The sequence below is a fragment of the Schistocerca cancellata genome, chromosome 6 (assembly GCF_023864275.1).
Source record: "Schistocerca cancellata isolate TAMUIC-IGC-003103 chromosome 6, iqSchCanc2.1, whole genome shotgun sequence".
In the NCBI taxonomy this organism is placed as follows: Eukaryota; Metazoa; Arthropoda; class Insecta; order Orthoptera; family Acrididae; genus Schistocerca; species Schistocerca cancellata.
Window position 1 is genome coordinate 161,970,369 of NC_064631.1, and position 23,468 is coordinate 161,993,836.

Consider the following 23,468-nt stretch of genomic DNA (forward strand, 5'->3'; position numbering starts at 1 on the left):
AGCTTGTTACAAGAAGGTAATTTGCAATCTCATTCGTATTCTTCCCGGTCTTTACCGTCGAGAACGCATACAGAGAAAACACCAAATTATCATCATCATCATCTTTTTACTGAGCAAAATGACGCACTGATAAGGCGCTGGACTCCTTATGTACAGAGTGGTTCGTGATGATGATACAAACTTTCAGGGATGATGGAAAGGGTTAGTGAATCAATTCTAGATAAGGGACCCTGGTCCGGAAAAGTCAGAGTCGAAGGTTGTAAGCGAAAATAGTAGTGATACTTCTGAAAATGGACCTCTTCTGCTGCAAGATCTTGCTGTCCATATTTTATGAGAAGGTAGTAAGGATAAAAACAAGAAATAAATGTCCAGTAAACATGGGCTCCAAAGTGCATACTTCATTTGTTCAACATTGTTACTCTATAGTACGTCTCTTCTACTGAACAAGTGCCCTCTTGAGGCATGCATTTTAGAGCCTATGTTTACTACACAATTTCTTCTTGTTTTGATTCGTACTACCTCCTTACAAAATATGGAAAGCAAAGAGTTTACAATAGAGCTCCACTGTCAGAGGTATAAGAACGATTTCTGCTTATAACTTTCGACGCTAAGGTTTCCGGATCGGGGTCCCTTACCTCAGACTGATTCACTTACTCTTCTTCATCACTCACGGAATCACCCTGTATACTTTACGATGTGTGGCGGACTTTCTTTTCCATTCTCGAATGGTGCGTGGGCAGGTCGACAAACACCCGTATGACCTTTCCATTCTCTGATTTTCCTCATCGTCCTTTCTCGAGACATGTGTGAGAGAAAGTACGAGCACTATTCGGAACGTAAGGTCCGATGGGATGTGAACTGTAAATCACAGCGAAAATCCGATAAAGCTCTGCACAGATGTGTGGGGGGAATGTATGACCTTCGATCGCGTCACATCGCTCTTTTCAGTTCTGAGCGCAGAGTGAGCACGTGAAGATGCTTAGAACAATAGTGTCTCCCATCAAGTATGAGGGCCTGGTGTAAGATTTCGCCTGATGTCAAGCAGCCCACATTACATAGCTGTCATGCGTTTCCTTCTGCATGACAATTCTCGGCCGCATTCTGAAGGGGCTATGAAGATGCTTCTGCAGCGTTTTCGATGGGAAGAGTTTGATCACCCACAATAGAGCCCGTAATTGACTCTCTCCCTGAGTTTCATTTCTGCTCACATGAACCGCTGTGAAAACAACATTCTGGCACAGACAACGAGCTTTAGACCAGCGACCAGCATAGAGAATTGGCAGGAAGCACAGGTGGCTTCCCCCTACGACAACGCTACGACAAATGTCTAAATCGGAGTGGCGACTATGTAGAGAAGTAGCTGGAAGGTGTAGCAAACTGTTGCAAATTAAAAAAAATTGATTTTCACGGTGGTCTCCATTTTGCGACCGATCGGACCTTACCTTCTGAACAGGCGTCGTAATACGTTGTCCGACCCTTCCTGGATCGTAACTTTCGCGCTTCAAACGATAAATCTCTCCGTAATACACCTCTCCTCTTTTGTAGCGCCTGTGTCTTGGTTGAGCATCTCTGTAACGCTATCGCACTCACTAAAACTTCTCGTAAAGAAACTTGCCGCTATTCGGTGGTTCTTCTGTATTTTCTCGTGTTTGGGAGACAAGTGGTTCAAATCCCCGTCCAGCCACAGCCATTCAGGTTTCCCGTCATGTCCTTAAACCGTTTAACGAGAACACTGGAATGACTCCTTTGAAATCGCACGACCGATTTCTTTCGCCAGTCCGATCTTTTTGCTACGGTCGCAGGTTCGAATCCTGCCTCGGGCATGGATGTGTGTGATGTCCTTAGGTTAGTTAGGTTTAATTAGTTCTAAGTTCTAGGGGACTGATGACCACAGCAGTTGAGTCCCATAGCGCTCAGAACCATTTGAACCATTTTTTTAGTCCGATCTTTTGCTTCTTCGCTGGGACGTCTGATATAACGTTGGCCACCGCTTCTTTTCTGTCTCTTCCTGCATTACTTCTCACTGCCAGACCGTTTCTTCATTCTTGTTGAACTCGAGCTAGTGCTCCCTCTGTAACGCTCTTGACGTCGACACCAGAAATTGTCTACTAATATCAGATACTGCTTTCGGATTGAGGTCAAAGATTTTATACTTCCACTTTTTTTTTAAATTATTGGTGTGGTAAGATAGGAAATGAAAATGTAAAAGAAAAATAGGCGAGGAAAGATGGTCATGAAATGCCGTCAGCAGAGGTAGCGCCAGTTTACCTGGATGTGTACGAAGTATGCAGCATAGCTATCTTGGTACTGGAACAGACTTGCAGAGTTGACAAATGTTGTGATGTGTGAAATGATATTAAGGACTTCGACTACTGTAGGTATGCGGAGATGAAACTGTTACGGCAGAAGGAAGAGTTGGAGGATGATATTAAATCTTTCAAAGGACTGGTGTATATAAACGAGAGCGCAGGCATTTCGTCATTCGTTTCATATTTTAGTAACAGTTTCAGCCTAACACTTACTGCAGTACGAATTAGCCATATTACCAGGTTACTCTTCGACTAATTCTGGACACCACTGTTGCAATCTATCATAGCTGTTCGGTGGGCCTAATGCACGGACTGCCATGCCCTCAGCGCACAACTGGATCACGTAGCTGGATGCACGACTTCCGATTTGCGTCTCCTTTCACGCCTGTCACGAACGCAGTGAGTGATATCCTCTACGCCGCTAAAGGTGTTAGCGTAATAAATTTCTCGGACCACACACGGTCAGCTCCAACTGGCGTACGCAGTGCATAACGATTATAGCAACAAGGACTGACCGCTGCAAGTATAAAGCGTGCACAGGGAATTGTTTTCCAAAAGAAGTAAAAAAATTAAGACTTGCATTTACATGTAGTTACATGTATCATACAGACTGACAGTTTAGCAGTTTACCACTTATAGACGACACTTACTGCCATCCTTGAGAGAAAATACGACCGCAGCTGTTCATCGAACTGGAACTCTTGCAAACAAACTTAAGAGAGAGGATGACATCATTCTCACTGTTCTTGGCTTGCGCTTAAATAGCAACTTAACATCCGGAATTTGTAAATTTGATTGTTTAGTATAAATTTGATGATTGTGACGGCTTGACAGTATAAAGTACCCAAAACTTTTGTGCCACATTTAAAGGCTGATTTAGGTGTTGTGTGCAACCGGTGTGGTAACAGTGCTGCCCTGTACACGCACTATTGTCTCTCCCTGTTTTTCTGTCACAAGGAAGTAATGATCTCACGACGCGATAGCGGGCTAGACGTATGGTGGTGGAGATAGAGGAGGGTGCTGAGGGGAGGGGGTGGGAAGCTGCAGTTCCTTAGTGATGGCAAAAATTGCAATGTACAGCACAGACTGTTAAAAAAATATTCCATACTTTGAGAAGTGGTAGTATGCCCTAAACAAGAAAAAAGTGTCCACTAAACATGAGCTCTAAAATGCATACCTTAACAGCTATGAGCGCTTTTTGTTCTTCATTACTGTGAAGCACATCTTTTCGGCTGCAGCTCTTTGCTATGTGCAGAATGTGTGAAACAATTGAGAAAAAATAATTCTCTTACTGCGAAAAGCAGAGCTTCTTACGTAATCTGCTTTCTATTACACATGACTTGCACATGTGCTCCATCGGATAAGGAAGTGCTCGACGTGGTGTCCATTCATAGTAACACATATTTTTTGTCTGACGTCTTACGGGATCAAACGTTCTTTTAGTGTTTGTACGTCATTATTGGGGCTTCTGTACACCAAAGATTTCAAGTGTCCACATAACCAAAATTCCGAAGAATCAAGGTCGGGGGGGGGGGGGGGGGGGGGGACGTGCTGGCCAACGTACTAGACTTCCCCGACAAATGCATTTGCCATTGAATCTCTGTGTGGTGTGTTCTCGGTAATTTCGGAGGGAATGGGTTGGTGCTCCATCGTACACGAATTATATCTCCAAGCGTTGTTGGAATGATACCTCCTCTAGTAGGACAGGCAAGTCGTTTGGTAGGAACCGACGATACAACGCACCAGCCAACTTGTTTGGTAGTATGTTCGTAACAACAAAGAGCTTGCAGTAGAAGAGACGTGTTTCACTGAAGCGAAGATGGAAATGTTCTCATGGCCCTTAAGGTATGCATTTTAGAGCTTCAGGAATGCATATGTATCACCTTATGGAACATAACTTACAAATGTATGAGGTTACACTGTCTATTAATTCTGACCCCCTCTTTCGTTCCTCATTGGAATTCTTTGTTAATATCTTCATTACTTTATAAGCCTTTTTCCCTCTGATTGTAGGAAAATATCTGTCGACTGCTTTGCGTATTTTTTATGAATATAAATTTGTGACTTCAGTAGTTACTTTCATCATCTGTGAAGTTTAGATACGAACCGCGAAAGATATCCTTCTTTATAGGAATCAGTAACATGCTTCGTTTCATCATTAGCATCAGAAAAGCTATCGACGAACCTACCCATCAATCTCGCGGTGGTAAATGTCAAAGGGAAAAAACATATAATGCATTATAACCACTTGAAAAATGTAGTCAATTCCGCTCCTGTATTTTCGTAGTTTCGGCGCTCATTTAAACCATAGTTATTTTGTAGACGGAACTGTCACGCTAATTACCTCCTCGGGAGACCATTAAGAGATATAAAATAACAAAGAAAGGATGATTTTGTTGTGCAAATACGCAGTGACTGTAACGGACTTAAAAGGAAGAGTTGGAGCTTTGCCTTGAGCGGAGCCCGGTACCTTGCGGTTAACTGTTCGACGAAATGCAGTTGTAGCGTATTTGGGTCAAACCGCACAGGAGCGACCTGTAGTGAACTCGTGGAAGGCTACCACATCAGGAAATACTGGGCAGGCGTGTGTGGACGCCGATTTGCTTTCACCGCACAGCATAAAGCGCGATTGTTTGCACCGCAGAGATGTCGGCGGCAGCGCCCCTCTGCGGAAAAACCAAATGAGATTCTGAGTGCCGAAGGGATTGGCCGCTACTACTGGCACGGCTCTATTACTCTGTTTTGAAGGTTTGAAAGGCACAGCTTTAAGAAAGCAATGTCTACGACAAGTAGTAATTCCTGGTGGAGCGGTTATCATGTATAATTGCCCCCATTATTTAACAACTCTAAGCGAGCGTTTTCCCTTAGTGTCTAAATGGTCCTGCATATCTGCTCCTTTATTCCCAAGGAGCCTTGTTTGCATCATAAGCCAAAGTTGCAGTGCACTGCAAAAAATGCTTCAAATGGCTCTAAGCACTATGTGACTTAACTTATGAGGTCATCAGTACCCTAGAACTTAGAACTACTTAAACCTAACTAACATAAGGACATCACACACATCCATGCCAGGATTCGAACCTGCGACCGTAGCGGTCGCACGTTTCCAGCCTGTAGCACCTAGAACCGCTCGGCCACTCCGGCCGGCAGTGCACTTATATTGGGTTATTACTTACTAGTGATAACTAATGTTGATTACATGTAGCCTCAACCCAAAAACCAAAAGTGCTTTCCTCTTTTATCCTTATTTTTCTTAGGTGTACAAATAGTAAGTCTTTATCACAATCAAATGACACGGAACAGGCGTATTCAAGCCTCAATAAATTTTCTTGTTTTTCACAAAAAATTCGCGAATCAGCAAAATTCGTATCGGACAATTACTAACGCGTCGCGCTTTGAGACTTGAGTTCTTCCATATCCCTGAAAACGGTTGAAGGTCGTAAATCTGGGAATGACAGTTGCAGACGTGAATCATAAACGTTGCTCTGCATGTTGTGGATCGGATGGTCGCACGCACGTTGGTAATATTATTGTTAAGTTATGTATCTTATAATATACCCTAAGCGTTTGACAGATGTACAAAGAGTCAGCAGTGTTATCTGATAACAAACATACGTTACTTTAAAAGTTCAACACTACACTGTTACATAAAACAGATGTACAACACAAATATAGCACCAAAAAAAATGTACAGCAAAATAAATGGGAATGCACGTTTACGAATACGTCTAGCGACTAAACGCGCCATATACGTAGTTTGTCGACTCGGGTGCACACAAATGTATTAAGACTGATCCGAAATTCGTGTTAAAAGTGTGTGCCTTTGTGTTGGGCACTGACCACATAATTTTTCGCTGCTATGATTGAAAAAAAAAAAACCAATCGTGTCAGTTCACCAGTTCTGCCTGAGTCATTTGTGGGAGCTGTATATTTGGTGCTGATAAAAAAATCATCGGCGCGTCACCATAGTTGAAACGTTCAGGAGATGATGACCTGGCTGGGATAACCAAACGTGCCACCGTCCCCGTTCTCTGGATTTATGTTCTCTCGATTTCTTTTAGCCAATGAGGCTATATAAAGTAATTAATTTTCGATATTATGACAAAGTCAGGGAAGACAGTGGTGACAAGAATTCTGACCACAGTAGCGAAAGATTTGAACAATTCATCTTCCTAAATTTTGCCTTTAACGTCTATTCCAAACGTTACTTAATGATAGTTCACGATAACGCCTAGAAACTTGGAAGAGTGCTTTAAAATGGCTCTACTACAACTGTCAAGGTGTAGAAGATTGTAAAAGAACTTTGGAATAATTGTGTATCTATTGACTGCCAATTATAAGATTTAGAAGATTCTATCTTGTTTTGGAATAACCGTCTACGTTTTGTTGGACCCTTACAATGTAAAGAAAATTGTAACAGGAATTTGGAATCCCCATGTAACTTATTTACTGATTGGTAGTTGTAAAGTGTAGAAAATTGTCGTAAGAATTTTGAGTCACCCTTTACGTGTAAATAGGTTTCTGAAATGACAGCATACTCTGCCCTCTATTGTAATTATGATTTATTTTACATTATTGTCGAACAGTAATGACGCCTCAGTGTGCATTCCTCTAGTTGGTATTACTTCTTAGACGATTGTCGGTGCTATGACAGTTTATTTTATTACAGATGACTCGCTCTGGGTACTGTTTCCATTTCATATACTGCTTTGAAGTGCTGTTATACCAGTTGAACGCATGACTGCTTAACGCAACGAAATGCAAATAGTCCAAAGTAAATGCATGAACATGTAAAAAAAATTAAATTACTAAGAAAACATCGAATCTATACCAAGTGTTGTACAGGCTTGGCTCTGAGCACTATGCGACTTAACTTCTGAGGTCATCAGTCGCCTAGAACTTAGAAATAATTAAACCTAACTAACCTAAGGACATCACACACATGCCCGAGGCAGGATTCGAACCTGCGACCGTAGCGGTCGCTCGGCTCCAGACTGTAGCGCCTAGAACCGCACGGCCACTCCGGCCGGCAAGTGTTGTACAGACTTGTTAGGTTTATCTTACAATAAATCATGAGAAAGAGAGACACAAACAATTAAAAAATTCACAGGCTTTCGGATTCCCAGTTTGGGTATACTACAGAGTGTTGATACTAATTGTCGCGGCGCGGGATTAGTCGAGCGGTCTGAGGCGCTGCAGTCATAGACTGTGAGGCTGGTCCCGGGGAAGGTTCGAGTCCTCCCTCGGGCATGAGTGTGTGTGTGTTTATCCTTAGGATAATTTAGGTTAAGTAGTGTGTAAGCTTAGGGACTGATGACCTTAGCAGTTAAGTCCCATAAGATTTGATACACATTTGAACATTTTACTAAGTGTCGGAAGGCTGGCAACCGCTCGTCGACTGAAAGACGTCTCCTGTTTGTCTTGGCAGGAAGCGAGGCGGGAAAGAGTCACTGGAGGAGGAGCGCGCCGGGTCCGGATCCGGGACCCGCATGGCGGACGGCGGGGGCGGCGGGTCTGCCGGGGGCGGCGCGGCGGCGGCTGCCGGCTCCGAGGAGGCGGCGGCGGCGGCAGCGGCGGCGGCGAGCTGGCGGCCCTACTACGAGCACCCCTTCTCGGCCGTCACGACCGCCATGCTCAACATCGGCGGAGCGTCCGCCGACGACCAGGCCCAGACCATGGGCTTCATCTACGAGTACAAGCTGCCCGACAAGGACAAGCTCGACCTCTGGCCGTGAGTACACCAACCCTGCCCTCTTCTCCACTCCGTTTCACGTCACCAGCACATTCCTGATCACTTCGCAGTACCAGAATGAATCTTAGAGTCTATTGCAGAAATGCCGCTTGTCTTGCAACTTCCTGACAGTCTGAATCTGTGTGTCGGGCGGTACTCGAATCCAGAACCTTGGCTTTCGCTGGAGCTGCACCTACCGATTGAGCGCCCCAGGCATGGCTCACTACCTGCGCTCACATCTGCACTTCTCTCTACTACTTTGCAAACTTCACAGAAGCTCTCCACCGTACCTTGAGGAAACTGCACTCCTCGAAGAAAGCATATTGTGGAGAAATCGTTTAGCTACAGCCTGGGGGCGTGAACTAACCTTTCACTCTGGAAGGAGTGTATGTTTCCATGCCATGTGTCCGCAATATCCTTTCTTTCAGGAGTGCTAGCTCTGCAAGGTTTCCAGGGGAGCTTCTGTAAAGTTTGGAAGGTAGGAGACGAGGTACTGGCAGAAGTAAAGCTGTGAGGACGGGGCATGAGTCGTGCTTGGGTAGCTCAGTTGGTAGAGCACTTGTCCGCGAAAGGCAAAGGTCCCGAGTTCGAGTCTCGGTCCGGCACACAGTTTTAATCTGCCAGGAAGTTTCGGCGTGTATGTTGGTTAACCCCCAAAATGATTAATAAGGGGCGTCTCAAAAAGAGCACCGAATATGAGGCTGGTATAAATCGAATTTATTTATTTCAAAGAAGAAAACAAAACACACCATTCTCTTCCGAGGATATTGAGGTTTAAACCTGAAACAAGTATAAAACCATCCTCCCCTTCCCTACTAACTCACACATTTCCCCATCAACTACGCCGAGGACACGTCGAACTTCTTGTTTGAGTTCCAGCAGGTTACGCAGTTTGTTCTGGTAAAGGAAAAAGTGCCAGGTCGCAACATCGAGGTGGGTAGGTTTGGTCTTCTCCTAACGAACTTAGTCTGTCCTGGAACATTTCAAGCATCAAAGCGATTGTCTCTCTTGAAATGTGGCAAGTTGCGCCGTCTTTTTGGGACCACGAATTCTCGATGTTCATTTGATCCAAATGGGACCATAGGAAAGCAAGTAGCATCGCACGATAACGACTTCCATTCTTCGTGAAAGCCCTTCCTTGTTCATTTTCAGATAAGTATGGACCGATTAAGAATCCACTCCAAATCCCACACCAGACCGTAACTCACTAGTGATGCATGTCTCGTTTCGTGAATTACTTTTGAGTTCTCTGACCTCCATGTGCGGCGTTATGATTGTTCACAAAGTCGTTTAAGTGGAAGTGAGCTTCATCTGAGAAAATGATGTACCATTCCTTTTCCAGTAACCATTCCACAAAATGCTTCTGTGATCCGCTGATTTAACTTTCTGTGTTAGCTGAACTCTGTGTAGGTATAAGTGCAAGTCCTTTGTTAAGATTCTGTGCGTTGTTGCTGGACACATGCGCATTTCTCGAGCACAACAGCGACAAGATTTCCCTGGCTCACAATAACAGAATCACAGACAGCAACAGCATTTTCCTCATTCCGGACTCTTATGAGGGCGTCCATTGCTTTTGATGTCTACTGCTGAACATCTTTTTTTAATCAACCTACGAACTGTGTCTTCATTTGGTGCATTGGGTTGTTCAGTAATAGTACGGAGCTTCCGAACAGTTTCCGCGAAACTTTCACCATTCTTGTAGTGAGTTTTCACAGTCAACACTCCCTGTTCTAACTGTACCTTTCCATTCCGGTGCTCCATAAACACTAGCTTTTAAAACAGTGTCAGTATCTAAACGTAATCCCAATGATCACCACTAGCAAAACATGTAAAAACAATGTTGCCAACAACAATAAAAAATAACGGGCGTTTCAAATCCGGCGTCCTTTTGAGACACCCATTACAAAACATCTGTGTGATGGGAAATGTGGCGGTTGACTGTAGGTGATGAAAAGTGCATGATCACCCACATTAGTAAAAAAGGAACCCCTTACGTTTCAGTTGCACTATAAATCATACAAATGTAAATATGCATCTAAATACCTAGGTATTACAATTATGAACGACTTAAGTTGGAACCATCACAAAGAAATAATATGAGGAAGGTTAACCAAAGACTACATCTTACTGGCACAACCTTTACAAGATGCAACAAATCTACTAAAGAGACTGCCTACACTACGCTTGTCCGTCCTCTTGTGGAGTATTGCTGAGCAGTATTGGATCCTAACATGATAGCATTGACGGACGATATCGAAGCAGTTCAAAGAAAGGCAGTTCGTTTTGTATTATCGCGAGGGTATGATACGCGAGCTGGTCTGGCTATTATGAACACAAAGACATTTCTCATTTCGTTCAGTTACCGACTTTCTCCTCCGAATGCGAAAATATCTCGTAGACTTCTATCAACATAGGGAGCATAGGGAGCAATGACCAACTTAATAAAATAAATCAGAGCACGGTAACATTTAGGTGTTTGTTTTTCGCATGTGCTATTCCGTGAGTGAAACGGTAGAGGAATGGTTCGAAAGTGGTTCGAAGAACCTCCTGCCAAGCATTTACGTGCGAACTGCAGAGTTGTAATGTAGATCTGGATGCGACAGGCTCCACAAATTTGAAGCTAATCTTTTAATCGTATCTTACTTTCGAGTATTACATTGTGTTCATGCATTTTTTAAGAGACCTGTCATTCATCACATTAAGTGGAAGTGCTGCGTAGGTCTTTCCGCATAAATTACGGTCATCCAGCGGCGATTACTGTGGGCAACACCGTCTCCAGTGAACAATTTGATTGCACCTTCAATCCTAACTGATAAAAGGTGTATATTGAGAACATTAGGGATCATATTGCACTCTTCTGCACCAGGATTGCTTTTCTGTTAAATATGTGCATTCACTGTAATACATTGAGTTTTGTTAGTCAAAAATTCGACCTATTACTCGCATATACGTAAATATTCTCCTTATGGGTAGGTGGGGTTGAGGGCCTTGCGGAAATCTAGGAAGACTGAATGTAGCTCGTTACTTGTGTATCGTATATGCAACATATCGTGTTTCGTACGAAGGACTTTTCTCTGAACCCTTACGGATTGACAGAAACTTCTTTTGCCCCATGATATGTTCTATTTTTTCTGGAACAGACAGACGTTAAGGAAACTGTGCTGAAATTCTGTTCCTCTGTTTTTGACCCATGTTTCAGACAGACGTGATCCATTCTCCTTTCTTTTACACTCAGTCGATACTAATTGCTACGCGAGAGATTATCTGTGTATATGAGCTAGGAAAGGGGCCAGCCCCACATAGTGTTGATTGCATCAGATCCTGGCGCTTGGTAACTTTGAGCAACCGAAATTAAAATACGTTTAGGACCTAAATAAACAAGTTTTAAAGGCGATCCGTGAGTTCTTAACTAATAATAAATTATATTTGAGATAGTTGAATATTTCTATACTTTCTCCGATCTAGTCTCGGAATTTGCACCTTTTATCTCCGACAGAACCTAAATATTGAAACATCATACCACAATAATTACAAGGCGAATTACATAACACACTACCCGATTATTACATCTCCTCTTGATACTTATACTGAATGCTATGACAAAGGCCTTGTAGTTGTTCTATAACACTATTTGAACATTTTCGCTCTACAGCAGATGATAAACGCAACGCCAGATACTAGATCAGCGAAACTGTTTCAGCTCACGTAGCCTTTGTCGACAAGTATCGAACTCCATCAAATATACTTGGTCTGCGAAGCAAAGTGGTTCTCAAAATTCTATTTTAGGTACGACCTTCATTTCTACCAGAACGTCACTTCGACCGCAATTTAGAACCGAACAGAACAGCACTACGACTAGAATCCCGCTTCGCTGTCAGCTTGTACACCTCCCTTGCATTTACAGTGCACTTTCTGCAGAGGTACAAGCAGTTGATTCACTGACTTGAGAGCACACACTTCTTTCACCCAGTAACGCAGATTACGTCTCTAACACGTGAGGACATTCCTGAGGAGAGGATGGATTTTATGGCGACCAACGTTACGTCAGCAACCGCTACAGATTCCAGAGTACGTTGCTCGAAGCAGTTTGTTGAGGGGGCTGCATTCAAATGAGCCCCTGTAACGTTGAGTTCTCCTCGTGTAGAGCTGGAGTGTCGTTAGCGAGCGAGGTGTAGCGGTAAAAACGCGTGCGGAGTGGGTTCCCGTGTCTCTGCCAGGTGCCTAGCGCCGAAGTTCCCGCAGGAACCGGTCTTCCAGAGCTCAGAACGCCCTTCCCAGAAGCCTCCGGGAAGGAGCCGCCGGCGCCAACCGCAGCGAAATGAATGGAGCTCCCCTGGCGGCCCACTGAGTCCTCAATTACCCAGGCAGGCGTCTCCCCGGCCGCAGTGCTTAGCCTTCCAGAAGTGACTACTTCGTGGAAGATGCAAGTGAATTTGTTTCGTTGCATAGGCCTTGTTTTTGGCAGATTATCGAGAAATGGGCTGCAGAGAGAGCGTCGATACTGTCATGAAACCTATCAATTCACATTGTTGACTGCATTGCAAGTTGCATCTGAACTGCTCATTGAATGTTGTTAGTAGAATTATTCTGTGGAACTTTTTGTGAGAGAAATGGTTAGTAGCAGAACAGTTCTCAGACTCGACAGTAATTGCAAAAAGTCCCTTTATTCGATAGTCATCCATATTTCGAATGATTTGACATAGCTCTCCAGGCCTCCAGAGTCGGTTGATTGCACTGAAACTTGAATGTTTATTTAGTTCCTTATTTTCCGTCTCCTACATACTACGGTTTTTATAAGAAAAAATTTCACTACAGTCAAATAATAGCGTAAACCATTACTAGATTTTCAGAGAATTCTACTTGTCAGTCATTGGTCGACGGAAGGAATCTTGCAATAAGGTTGCGTTGTAGTATCTCTGGGGCCATCGCATTTGTGGTGAACCTCAGCATATTCTGGCGCAGACTTTTTGCAAGATTCGTTCCTTTGGCTACTGAAAATAACTGATAAGTCGGAACCGATACAACTACAGATATATTTTGTATGAGTACTTGAATGCAATACACTCGTAAGTTATTTGAAAACAAAATGTTCTCGCCAGTAAAATAGCAAACATGAACAAAAGTCCAATGGTGTCATGTTTTGAAGAATATTCACGAAGAATATTTTTAGCCCAGAAAAGGGAGATCAGCATGGACGGCGTGGTCAGTTCGCGAACATAGCATAAAGAGACTACTGATTGCAGGTTACAAACACTATCAAAACAATTTGTTCCCCCATGGTATTTGTAGCTAATAATGTGGACTCAAATAACAGGGACTGCAAGACAGAAAAACAGTCTGCATTTCTATAACATTTCCTTAACCACTGCACGGAAAGGTATGCGTTATTCTGCAAATACAGTTTTCAGCTGACTTGCAGTACGACTGAGTAATGTGAGATTCTCAAATCCGTGTTCAAAGGCTTTTTGTGGCATACTCCTTTTACTTTAGATGACAACAAATGCGGCTCCCCCCATCCCTCCTCGTCGGAGGTAGGTTCGAGTCCTCTCGGGCGTGGGTGTGTGCTGTCCATAGCGCGAGTTAGTTTAAGTTAGATTAAGCAGGGTGTAGGCTTAGGGACCGATGACCTCTGCAGTTTGATCCCATAAGACCTTACGACAAATTTCCAATTTTACCAAATAATAACAAATCTATACAATGTGTCCTCTTCTTGTCTACTGACATCCTTAACAAAGTGTAAAAACAGTAGATGGTACAAAGTCGCTCTTTGTCATCTCCACAATTTCGTCTTTCTAGTCCGTCTATGACTGGCAGATTAAGTATTCCACAATGGCTTGCAAGCCTGTTGTGTGTGTATGGTATCGTGAATATTTTTTGTTTTTCAGCAACCCTTTGCAAACTTTTCATGTAAGATAACCCCCAGTGATTTAAGCATCGCTTGCACAAATGCCTCCACTGAATCTAAAATAACAATTACTTAAAAATAACAAGTCTATCTTATTTATTCTCTTCCTGTCTAAACGTATCCTTAACAAAGTGTATTCAGTAATAGGTGGTACATATATCGACCTTCGATGTCTCCTCAATTACACATTTCTAACCCTCCCACATAACACTTCATCAATCTTCACACACAGAATGACGAAAGGCATAGCGGTAGACGTCGGCCGTGATGCCTTCTAGGAAATATTGGACTCGCATTCGGAAGGAGAGCCACTGAAATCCCCGTCCGGGTTTTTAGTTTTTTCGGCGGTTTTCGTAAATCCAGTAAAGCGAATTCTGGGTTGGTTCCTTCGAAAAAGGCTCATTTTCTTCCCTACTCTCGTCCTACTCGACGTGTTAGTCCGTACGTATGTTGTCAACGTGGCGTTTAACCCTATCACCATCTACCTTTCCTCCGTTTGACCTTGTGTTTGACCATATTTGTGTACATCGTTGCTTCGAATAGTCCTCTCGGCGTCGTTCAAGAGAAAATTAGTTTATGATCCCTCTCCAGTCTTTTTTAAGTCCATCAGTATTTTAAGGTCGGCTAAAAGAGAAAACTACCTGCCCCACCACTCTGTCTTAATGGCACTGAAAATAATTTAGCTGAAGCAGTGCAGGGCATTTGATTCGCAACGCGGAAGGCGCCGTCAGCCCCCCGCGTGCCGGCAGAGCGGCCGTCCCGCGAAACGCCTGGGCCGCTTAGAAGCCGCGTTTACGAGGTGCTAAAACCCGCCAGCGCTAACCCGCGACCACCCAGCGGTAGTCGGCCGCTATCGGAGCGCCATCTCGCCGACGCCGCCGGGCTCCGCTCGCCACCGCCCTAATCGACTCCGCTTCTCGGAAGTCGACAATGGATCGTTGGTATCGACTGCCGTTTTGTTCGCGGCTCCCCGCGGTGCTCGCTGTCGATCGCTCCAGATGACATCAGGAAGACGGTCCCAGCCCTGCGGCTGGCGCGTGTTCTGGGATAACGGGTGTTTGTTGCTCGCGTCCTGCCAATGGCCTAGTCGTGGGAGGAACGAACGTTCGGAACACTTCGCGGATGCATGCGCATTCGATTCTGTACTCCCCCATTGTTCGCCGAGACACTTTGTGATCTACGGAACGGAATGCAAATAGAGGAAAGGTACTTCAGCTGCCTGCCAAACACTGCTTATATCACCTCTCTCGCATGTTATCTCTGTGTGATGCATACAAACAACTATCAACTTTAAGTGGTAGTCTCTTATACTGCAAAAGACCCTCGTTCGAGACGCTGGTCGTATTAAAGTGTACGTTGACTCTTTTTTTCCATTTCATAACTCTTGAGACGAAAACAAAAATTCTGCGGCGTTTCCGAACGTCAACATACCAATACAGTCCGTTTTTACTTTCTGTATAACTCGGTGATCCACCATCTTGGTTACAGTAGCTGATCGTAAAATTCTAGTGTGTTATTGTTGCTCTTACTGAAAATGTATCACGCTTTTATGAAAGCGTAGTCATTTTCACAGCAATCTGCAACTCTCTGACACTGAATAACAGACGAGGGACCCACCACAGAACTGAAAAAGGGACTCCCTGTTTTTTCGCAAGAAAATAATTATAACAAAAGACTACTTATCTTAGTTGCCATCGCGTATCCCATCACTCATCTGACGTCACCTGCATGGAGCAGTCCTCTAGATACACTTATGCATTGTAGTTATCGCCTAGTACATCCATATTGCTCTTACTTGCTTTCTGATGTCATCTACTTGCCTTCTATTTGGAGCCAGGTTGGTCGTTTCTTATCTCTGAAATGCAGCAAACAACATTCTTGGTGTATGTGCCACCCATTCGCCTATTCACCCTCATTTCATTTTCATAATTATTATTCACGGTTTTACAAAGTAATTACATTTACCGGTAAACCACGAGTATGCATTACATTTAATTTTCTTCCTACATTTTTGCCTGTCAGTCGATAAATTTTCTTCAGTATTTCTTCTAATTAATGCCCGAATTCCCTGTATCCATGTGGCAGGTGATCTTCCATTTTCTTCCCTTACTGGCGGTTCCCATTCCATGATTCGTCGTGGCAATCTCTTCTCTGCCATCCATTTCGTATGTCCAGTCTCCCTCAAAATCAATAATCGAACTTGTGACATGCATTTTCTTCCTGACCCTTCCCAGCCTGGATTTCCCTGCAAACTATCTCCATAAGTCCTTCAGATGCCACCAATGTTTCCATTAATTGAAATTTAAATGTGCGTACTTCGGACTCATATGTCATAATGTTGTAGTAATTTTTTAGCTCATTTGGGCCCTCTGTGGACTGCGGTGCTTAGGTTTTTGCTGCACTGTTGTTGCCTGCCAATTCTCGTGTTCTTGGTGAAATTTAGTAGCTGTTTTCTTGATAGAACCTTGAGCTTTTCTGTTAGCCTACTATTCTTTCATTTTTCTACAGAACTGTCTTTCCTTCCTCGGACCATCTCATGGTCTCACTGCGATTAACTTCTGTAAGGGGTATTAGGAAGAGTCTGGTTTCAATAGCTAATTGGTAGTCACCCCTGTTAGTTATTATCTCTCGACTAATATGAGGTTTTGAAAGATCTTTCTCTATTTGCTTGATCCACAAAGAACCATTGGCTTTAACCTCGTTAGCTACTTCGAAAATCTTGTAGCTCAGAGTGTGGGGGCGACTGCGTACAGATAGCCATGAAGAGCTATCGCCGTCTTCTTATTGTATCGGCGAGGTTTTCTTTTTGCTGGTAGAGTTCGCAGTTAAGTTTGTACCATCATCGCTCACCATCTTTTGCAGGAATTTCCATTTTGTAATTTCGGGGTTCTTGGTTAGGGATATGCATCTGCTGCATACAGAACTGATGAGACTACCGTGCTATTTCGTCTTACTTTGATATTCATCGATAAATGTTTCGAGTCATACGTTTTTCTGCAGGCACAGTATGTTCTATCTAGTTAGATTTCTCCTTGTTCGAGAGCTACTGTCTCACTGAGATCATACGAAAGGTTTCGGATCTTGTTTTGCTTGCTGACGCTGGTTCTCATAGTTCTACTGACAGCTTTAATGCTGGCAATTAATTCGGTGTTTCTGATGTTGATCAATCCTGTTTTCTCTGCTGTAGAATGTAGCGCTTGGTGTTGAGTAGAATCCTCTTGCATGTGGTTTGCCGGTAAGGTCACTTCGCCAGCAAAAGCCAGACATGTATTATTTTGTTTAATTCATGTTGACTTGAAGGCCTCATTTTTATTGTCTTCTGATCACTTGCTCAAGATATATTCAATGTCTTCTTCATTTAGTGCAGAATTAGTAACGCGTCAGCAAACTTTAGTAAACAGATAGAATTATCACTTATTGGGATGCCTATGTTCTTACATTTCTTCCTTTCAGTTTACCAACGCTTTCTCTGCATATATCTTACAAAGTGTCGGTAATAGGCTGCATCCCAGACGTAATCCCTTTGTGACTTTAAATCCCAAGTGAGAGAAAATTTTGTATTATTATTCCTGCTGGTGAATTTTTATAGATTCTGAACTGCTTTAGTTACAGCTTCGACTCCCGTCTGTTGGATGCTCCATTTATATGTTATCTGTGCCTGTCGGTGAAATATCAACACATGCATCTCTCGATTCCTTGCGGAACTACCTACAATTTTGAACAGTTTTCCCATTTAAAGTCCATGTCTCATTTCCATATGTCGGAACTTGTTACACACAATGATTGTATAATTTTTTATGTATCTTAACTGAAGCACGTATGAGATTCTCGTATTTGAACACAAAAATTCTTCATCTTGGCTTTCGTATCTCTTTGAATAACATTTTTCTTTCTTTTATGATTTACATACTTTATTGGCTACATTCCACCTAAATTGGTAATGGCAGTACTGTTGGATACTCCAGCACTGCTCTCTTTTCTTTTCATCAACATCCCTTCTTGAAAAAAATTCCCACTTTTCATCTGTCCTGTTCACGCTTCGATAAAATCTGAAGTCTCGATTTCTAAAGCGCTAGCAATACGGTTCCGTAATTGTGTATGTGGTTATTGTCTCAGAGAATGGAAGAGAGAAGAGAGTATTTCATGTTATGTAAATTTTGTTGGACGATTCAAAGATATTCTGTTTGTTCTGTTGACATCTGCTCAGATAATTGTTTAACGTTTGTCTCTCGCTATTGTTTGACATTTTTGTGTAGTAGTGCTAAAGTCTTATGAGTTTCACATCTAAATTTTCTCTGTTCTCCTTTTTCATATCCTTACAATTAAATTTCGAGTTTGATCGATACCAAAGCAATTTTATTTTCTCTCTGTGCTTTATTATGACCACCAAAAATAAGACAGTTTGTTGCTTCTAACCAATGGCGATATTCATGTTGGAATACCTTCAGCACGGAAAAAGAGACACGTTATCGCGCGTAAAAATACCGCATATACAGAATTTCCTTTAAACGTCCGCCTGAATTCATTTTTAAATCCGGCACTGTAACAAAATAAGTGAGTGTATCATCTGACGTGCGACTTACGTAACTACACTGCCGTAAGTTTTATACCTAGTGACACCTATACGCTGTATGTTATCTTTCCTGGCGCTCTTTTTTTTTCTTTTTTTCTTTTTTTGATTGGTCCGTAAAGCGCGAAGTTGTCCAGTATATGGCCTTGCAATAGCCGAAGGACAAAATAATTCGTTGAGCGGCCTCCGATCTGTTTACAAACTATATCGAATCAAGGTTCTCCTTTAAGCGCAGGCTTCCGCGGCCGTTGTCACTGTCAATAAAATTTTTCTGGGCTGTCGATTGCGGTCAAAGTCTAGTAAAAATTTAGTGAAAAGGTTCTCCTTCTTTATACTACTGTTTTGTAAACTTAGTCGTTGTCTTAATATTTCAGTTTAAATGTCAATAAAATTTGGCTGAGTTTGATACCATCGCACTTCGGATTCCTTTTATTCTTCATATGCTCGTTGTGCGCCTGCTAAGCTGAATGGTAACGTGCTTGCTTGCCTCCCATGCAGCGGGCCCGGGTTCGATTCCCAGCCGGGTTGGAGATTTTGTCTGCTAGTGGACTGCGTGTTGTGTTGTCATCATCATTTCCCTCTCATCTCCGGCGCGCAAGTCGCCCAATGTGGCGTCGACTGAAATAAGACTCGCACTCGGCGGCCGAACGTCCCCGGATGGGACCTCCCAGCCAACAATGCCTTACGCTCATTTCATTTCTTATGCTCGTTGCTAAACGCTCCTATTTAGAAGTTAACACTGGCTACTTTTGTCAAAAATTCTTATATGCTGAATCGTAAGCTCATTGTTCTTCACTAGTCACGAAAACTGGCACATGTTTAGAAGTGGATGGTTCAAATGGCTCTGAGCACTATGGGACTTAACTACTGTGGTCATCAGTCCCCTAGAACTTAGAACTACTTAAACCTAACTAACCTAAGGACATCACACACAGCCATGCCCGAGGCAGGATTCGAACCTGCGACCGTAGCAGTCGCGCGGTTCCGGACTGCGCGCCTAGAACCGCTAGACCACCGCGGCCGGCTTAGAAGTGGATCTTAGCACCATTTCGTTACACTGGAGTAGTAAATCCTCGAACTGGGAGTTTCATTCGATTGTTTTCCCTCTCTCATTCATTTATTGTCGACTACTCTGAAGATAATTGTCAGAGAAGAACTTAGCTGAATGTCCATGTCAAGTCTGCGCAACATTGTGGCGTTTCGAAAATAAACACCATGAAACTTTTTTTACATACATTGCACATGTCTGAGCGGAGGAAGCGACATCTGATGACGTCCTTAATATTTTCTCACATAGATCAGTGGGCTATAAGATTCTATATGTTTACAGATTTTTTTACTGTGATAGAAGTAGCAGAGGTAATTTGAAAATATCAAAGAAGGCGAAATTAGCTGATATCTATATGACGAAATAAAGCGATTGTTTCAGAAATAAAACAGCTTACGCAGCAAAAATATTGCCCTCGTGAATTTCACATCGGATGTGTGCACATGTGTACAAAATGATATTGTTCTTTTCTTTTCTGTTCACATTTTCTTACAATATGTCAACATCAATAGGACAGAATGCTGTTATTACTGCTGTGATACGATAACAATGGTCCAGCTTCTGGAAAACTCAAACTACTCATCTGCTGTCATTAAATCTGAAAAATTTCGTTGTACGTGATAATAAATCAGATCTTAAATACTTCGGTTGTTCTGAAGTCAGTATCTGGTACCAGTCATCTTTAGCAGCAGTAGAAGCCATTTGACAGCCATTGCTGGATAAAGCCTTTCTCCCAAATTGTTCGTGAATTACTGTCTTTAGCTGTAGACGCATGTTGAACTCGCATTCTTCATGAAGTTGTCTGTCCAGCTTCCAATCAGTCACTGTCTTGATCTTCACTTATCTATTAGAATCCAGCAAAGAACTTCCGAGGGTCTACATACCATCCACCGCCCGGTTACGTCGCATCTAGACGTTTGCTTTATATTCCTAATTACGTCTTCCAATCCAATCTGTTTCTAGCTCGCCTAGTACACAGAATAATAACATACATTGCATTACAAATGAAAAATAAGTCGTCAACAATCGTAGCGAACGCCAGTAACCGAACTAATCTGAAACAGCTTCTTCGAAGAATTATTACACCAGAGTTAAGTTTCCTCTACATTTCCATATGTCTGCGAAATTGGTGTTTTATTTTTTTTAGCTGTTTCTCGCTCTTCTGCTATATAGCACTCTATATTATAATCACTTTTATGACTACCTGAACCAGACAGTGAAAGTTAGCGAGTACTGGAACTAACAACTGTTCGGCAGCTGTTGCTACGGTGAAGTGTTAGTGACATTTTCTACAAGAAAAGGCCAGTACTGTTTTCATTTTCTTAGTCCATCTCAGTCCTGATTATCCTTCCTATTATTTTCAGACCACTCTTATCATGTGACAACATCATGGCCGGCCGGAGTGGCCGAGTGGTTAAGGGCGCTACAGTCTGGAACCGCACGACCGCTGCGGTCGCAGGTTCGAATCCTGCCTCGGGCATGGATGTGTGTGCTGCCCTTAGGTTAGTTAGGTTTAAGTAGTTCTAAGTTCTAGGGGACTTACGACCACAGCAGTTGAGTCCCATAGTGCTCATAGCCATTTGAACCATTTTTGTATGTCTGACGTTTCCAGGTAAGCTGTATCTCAGGAGAAGAAATGAACTTCTATGGTAGTAATGCATATTTAAGCATTTTAGCGGATGAAAAAGCAATGAAACATACTGCTATGTCCCGCGAGAAATTACGTTAGAGACAAAAAAAAAGTGGCGGTGTGAACTCAAAGAATACTCGACTGTACGCACGAGAATTTGGGTAGAGGGTGATAAATATCGCCATCACGCCACTTGGGTCTGCCATCACAGAGAATAATCTGCTGAAAATATTCAAAACTTCGCGCAGAAATTTTATCTGAAGGTCGTGGGATTGCAATTGTGTTCTCTCAGGCATTCTTGTTAGCTGCAGTCGAAGCGTTTCGACAGCGCAGATAACCACCGCAATTTCCTCGGTTGCGCAAGTAATTCTTCAATTAGACAAATTAAAAGGCGGGGGAAGGAGTTCAGGATGGGAGATGGCCTCAGATCGGAAGCGCTAATTGCGGGCGCCGTCAGAAATTCTCGTCACGGCGCGGCTCAAAGCGACTCCGACGAACGCGGTTGGGCAACCGAAGGCTGGGCTCGTGTTGTACCTCATTGGCAGAAGTGGCAGCGTTCACGGTTGTTGCTGTCAGCGTCCGCCACCTGTGGCGGCATTCCTAGGACACGGCCTTGCTTTCATCTTATACCTAGCCGCGCAAAGTTGCGTAGACTCTGCGATTAGTGTGTACTACACATAAATCCTAGCCGGTAAATCTCAACACGAAGTTCGGAAGAACGGGTGAACGCGAAATTAACACATACAGAGAAAGGATGCAATTAGAAAATAAATCAAAGTCTTAATCAAATACTAAATGGGATGGAACAGGGACGTTTAGGAAAAACGTAGCCAATAAGCCACACAATAAGGAAAAGGGAAACTGAAATGAACGAACGAATGTGTATGAACGAGTACGTCCTAATCCCTCAGAGTGTATCGTGCCATCGGTATGGAAATAATTAGGTGAGATGAAATATGACATTGGATTTATGATGGTTTAATTTTTGCAACTGGGTGGTTCAGTGCTGGCCTTCAGACTACTCGAAGCTTGGCGGAGGGAGCACGCTGCGAGTTTCTGCAAATGCGCCTCCGCCAACGGTGGCATCTTCTCAGGAAGATTACGGCACAGAAAGGGAAAGAAAGGCCGCCGGATTGGTTCCGTCCGTTGCCGCCAGGGGCGCGCCCGCGCGAGGCGCTCGGAGGTGGCGACGTGCCCGCCCGTCTCGCATTGTGGCGGCCCATGCTAATGTCATTTATAAGGCGGCACCCGTGCTCCCGTTCCGAGATTCAAAAGCGCCGGGATGAGGGTGCGGCTCGAATAAAGCTCCGCTGACGGGGGGGAAGCGGGGGGCCACACATTGTGACGATTGTTCGCGCGATGATGGGTATCAGTATCGTATTACAAAGATGCTCAGATAAAGTTAGAGTGTATATGTATACATACAAGTCCGCGGGTCGGCTACCTGCTGGGGAATAATTGTCGCGCACCGCACAGGGCTGCGCTACTAGGGGGCCCCTACCTGCCGCCTCATTGGATGCTAACCCCCACAATCCAGTACGTACTCCTCTTCCAGCACGCCCAATGGATTTTTTTTTATTTTTTTACAGGAAAAGTTCGCGATTTCGAAATAGGAAGTACGCTCCCTACAGTCAATGCATCGGAGCTGACGTCTTTGTTGTTATGGGAAACATGCTTTCGTAGTTATTGGGGTCGTAGTAATCTAAATAGATGAAAGAAGTAGACAGATGTTAAGGGAAAGTGCTGTGCTTAGTTTTAGTCCTTTTAGCTGTCCATCATTAATCTTTTTATTTTAAAACTTAAATAATTATATTTTTTACTTTTCTATAATCTTCGTTGCCTATCAATGCTCGTGGCTGATAAGCCCACCCTCAGTTCATATGGGGTGTAGGGGAGGGTTAAAATGTCAATAACGAAAAAAGTAGGCATAACCCATAATAAACAGCACTTTATTTATTCACGGCTAGCACTGATAATCCTAACATCGTCAGTGCTGCCCTCTTGCTGTAGTGAAGTGTTAGTGAAATATTTTCACCAAACACGTTCCAAGAACCAGCAAAATTTGCGAAAGCCGCCACGATGGGGCCCGGGTTCCATTCCCGCCCGGGTTGTGGATTTTCTGCACCGAGGGACTGTGTGTTGTGTTTCCCTTCGTATCGTCATAACTGACACAAAAACTGCTTGGCGTCGCATGACATGTCCAAGCCCATGTTAGTTCGCACCAGGCTATGGCTTGACCCTAATGAATATTCTGAATTGTCGAAAGACAGTGTCGTAT

General features: G+C 43.3%; 1 protein-coding gene across 8 annotated transcripts in view; it reads left to right on the plus strand.

Annotated features, from left to right (window-relative positions):
• Window positions 1-23,468, plus strand: part of LOC126191207 (protein grainyhead-like) — a 324,436-nt gene that overhangs the window by 101,034 nt on the left and 199,934 nt on the right. For all 8 annotated transcript variants that reach the window (XM_049932006.1, XM_049932003.1, XM_049932008.1 and 5 more), the window contains exon 2: window positions 7,735-8,037. In XM_049932006.1, the coding sequence (XP_049787963.1) occupies window positions 7,796-8,037 (242 nt within the window). In that variant the 5' untranslated portion in view covers window positions 7,735-7,795. The remainder of the gene's footprint in view (window positions 1-7,734; window positions 8,038-23,468) is intronic.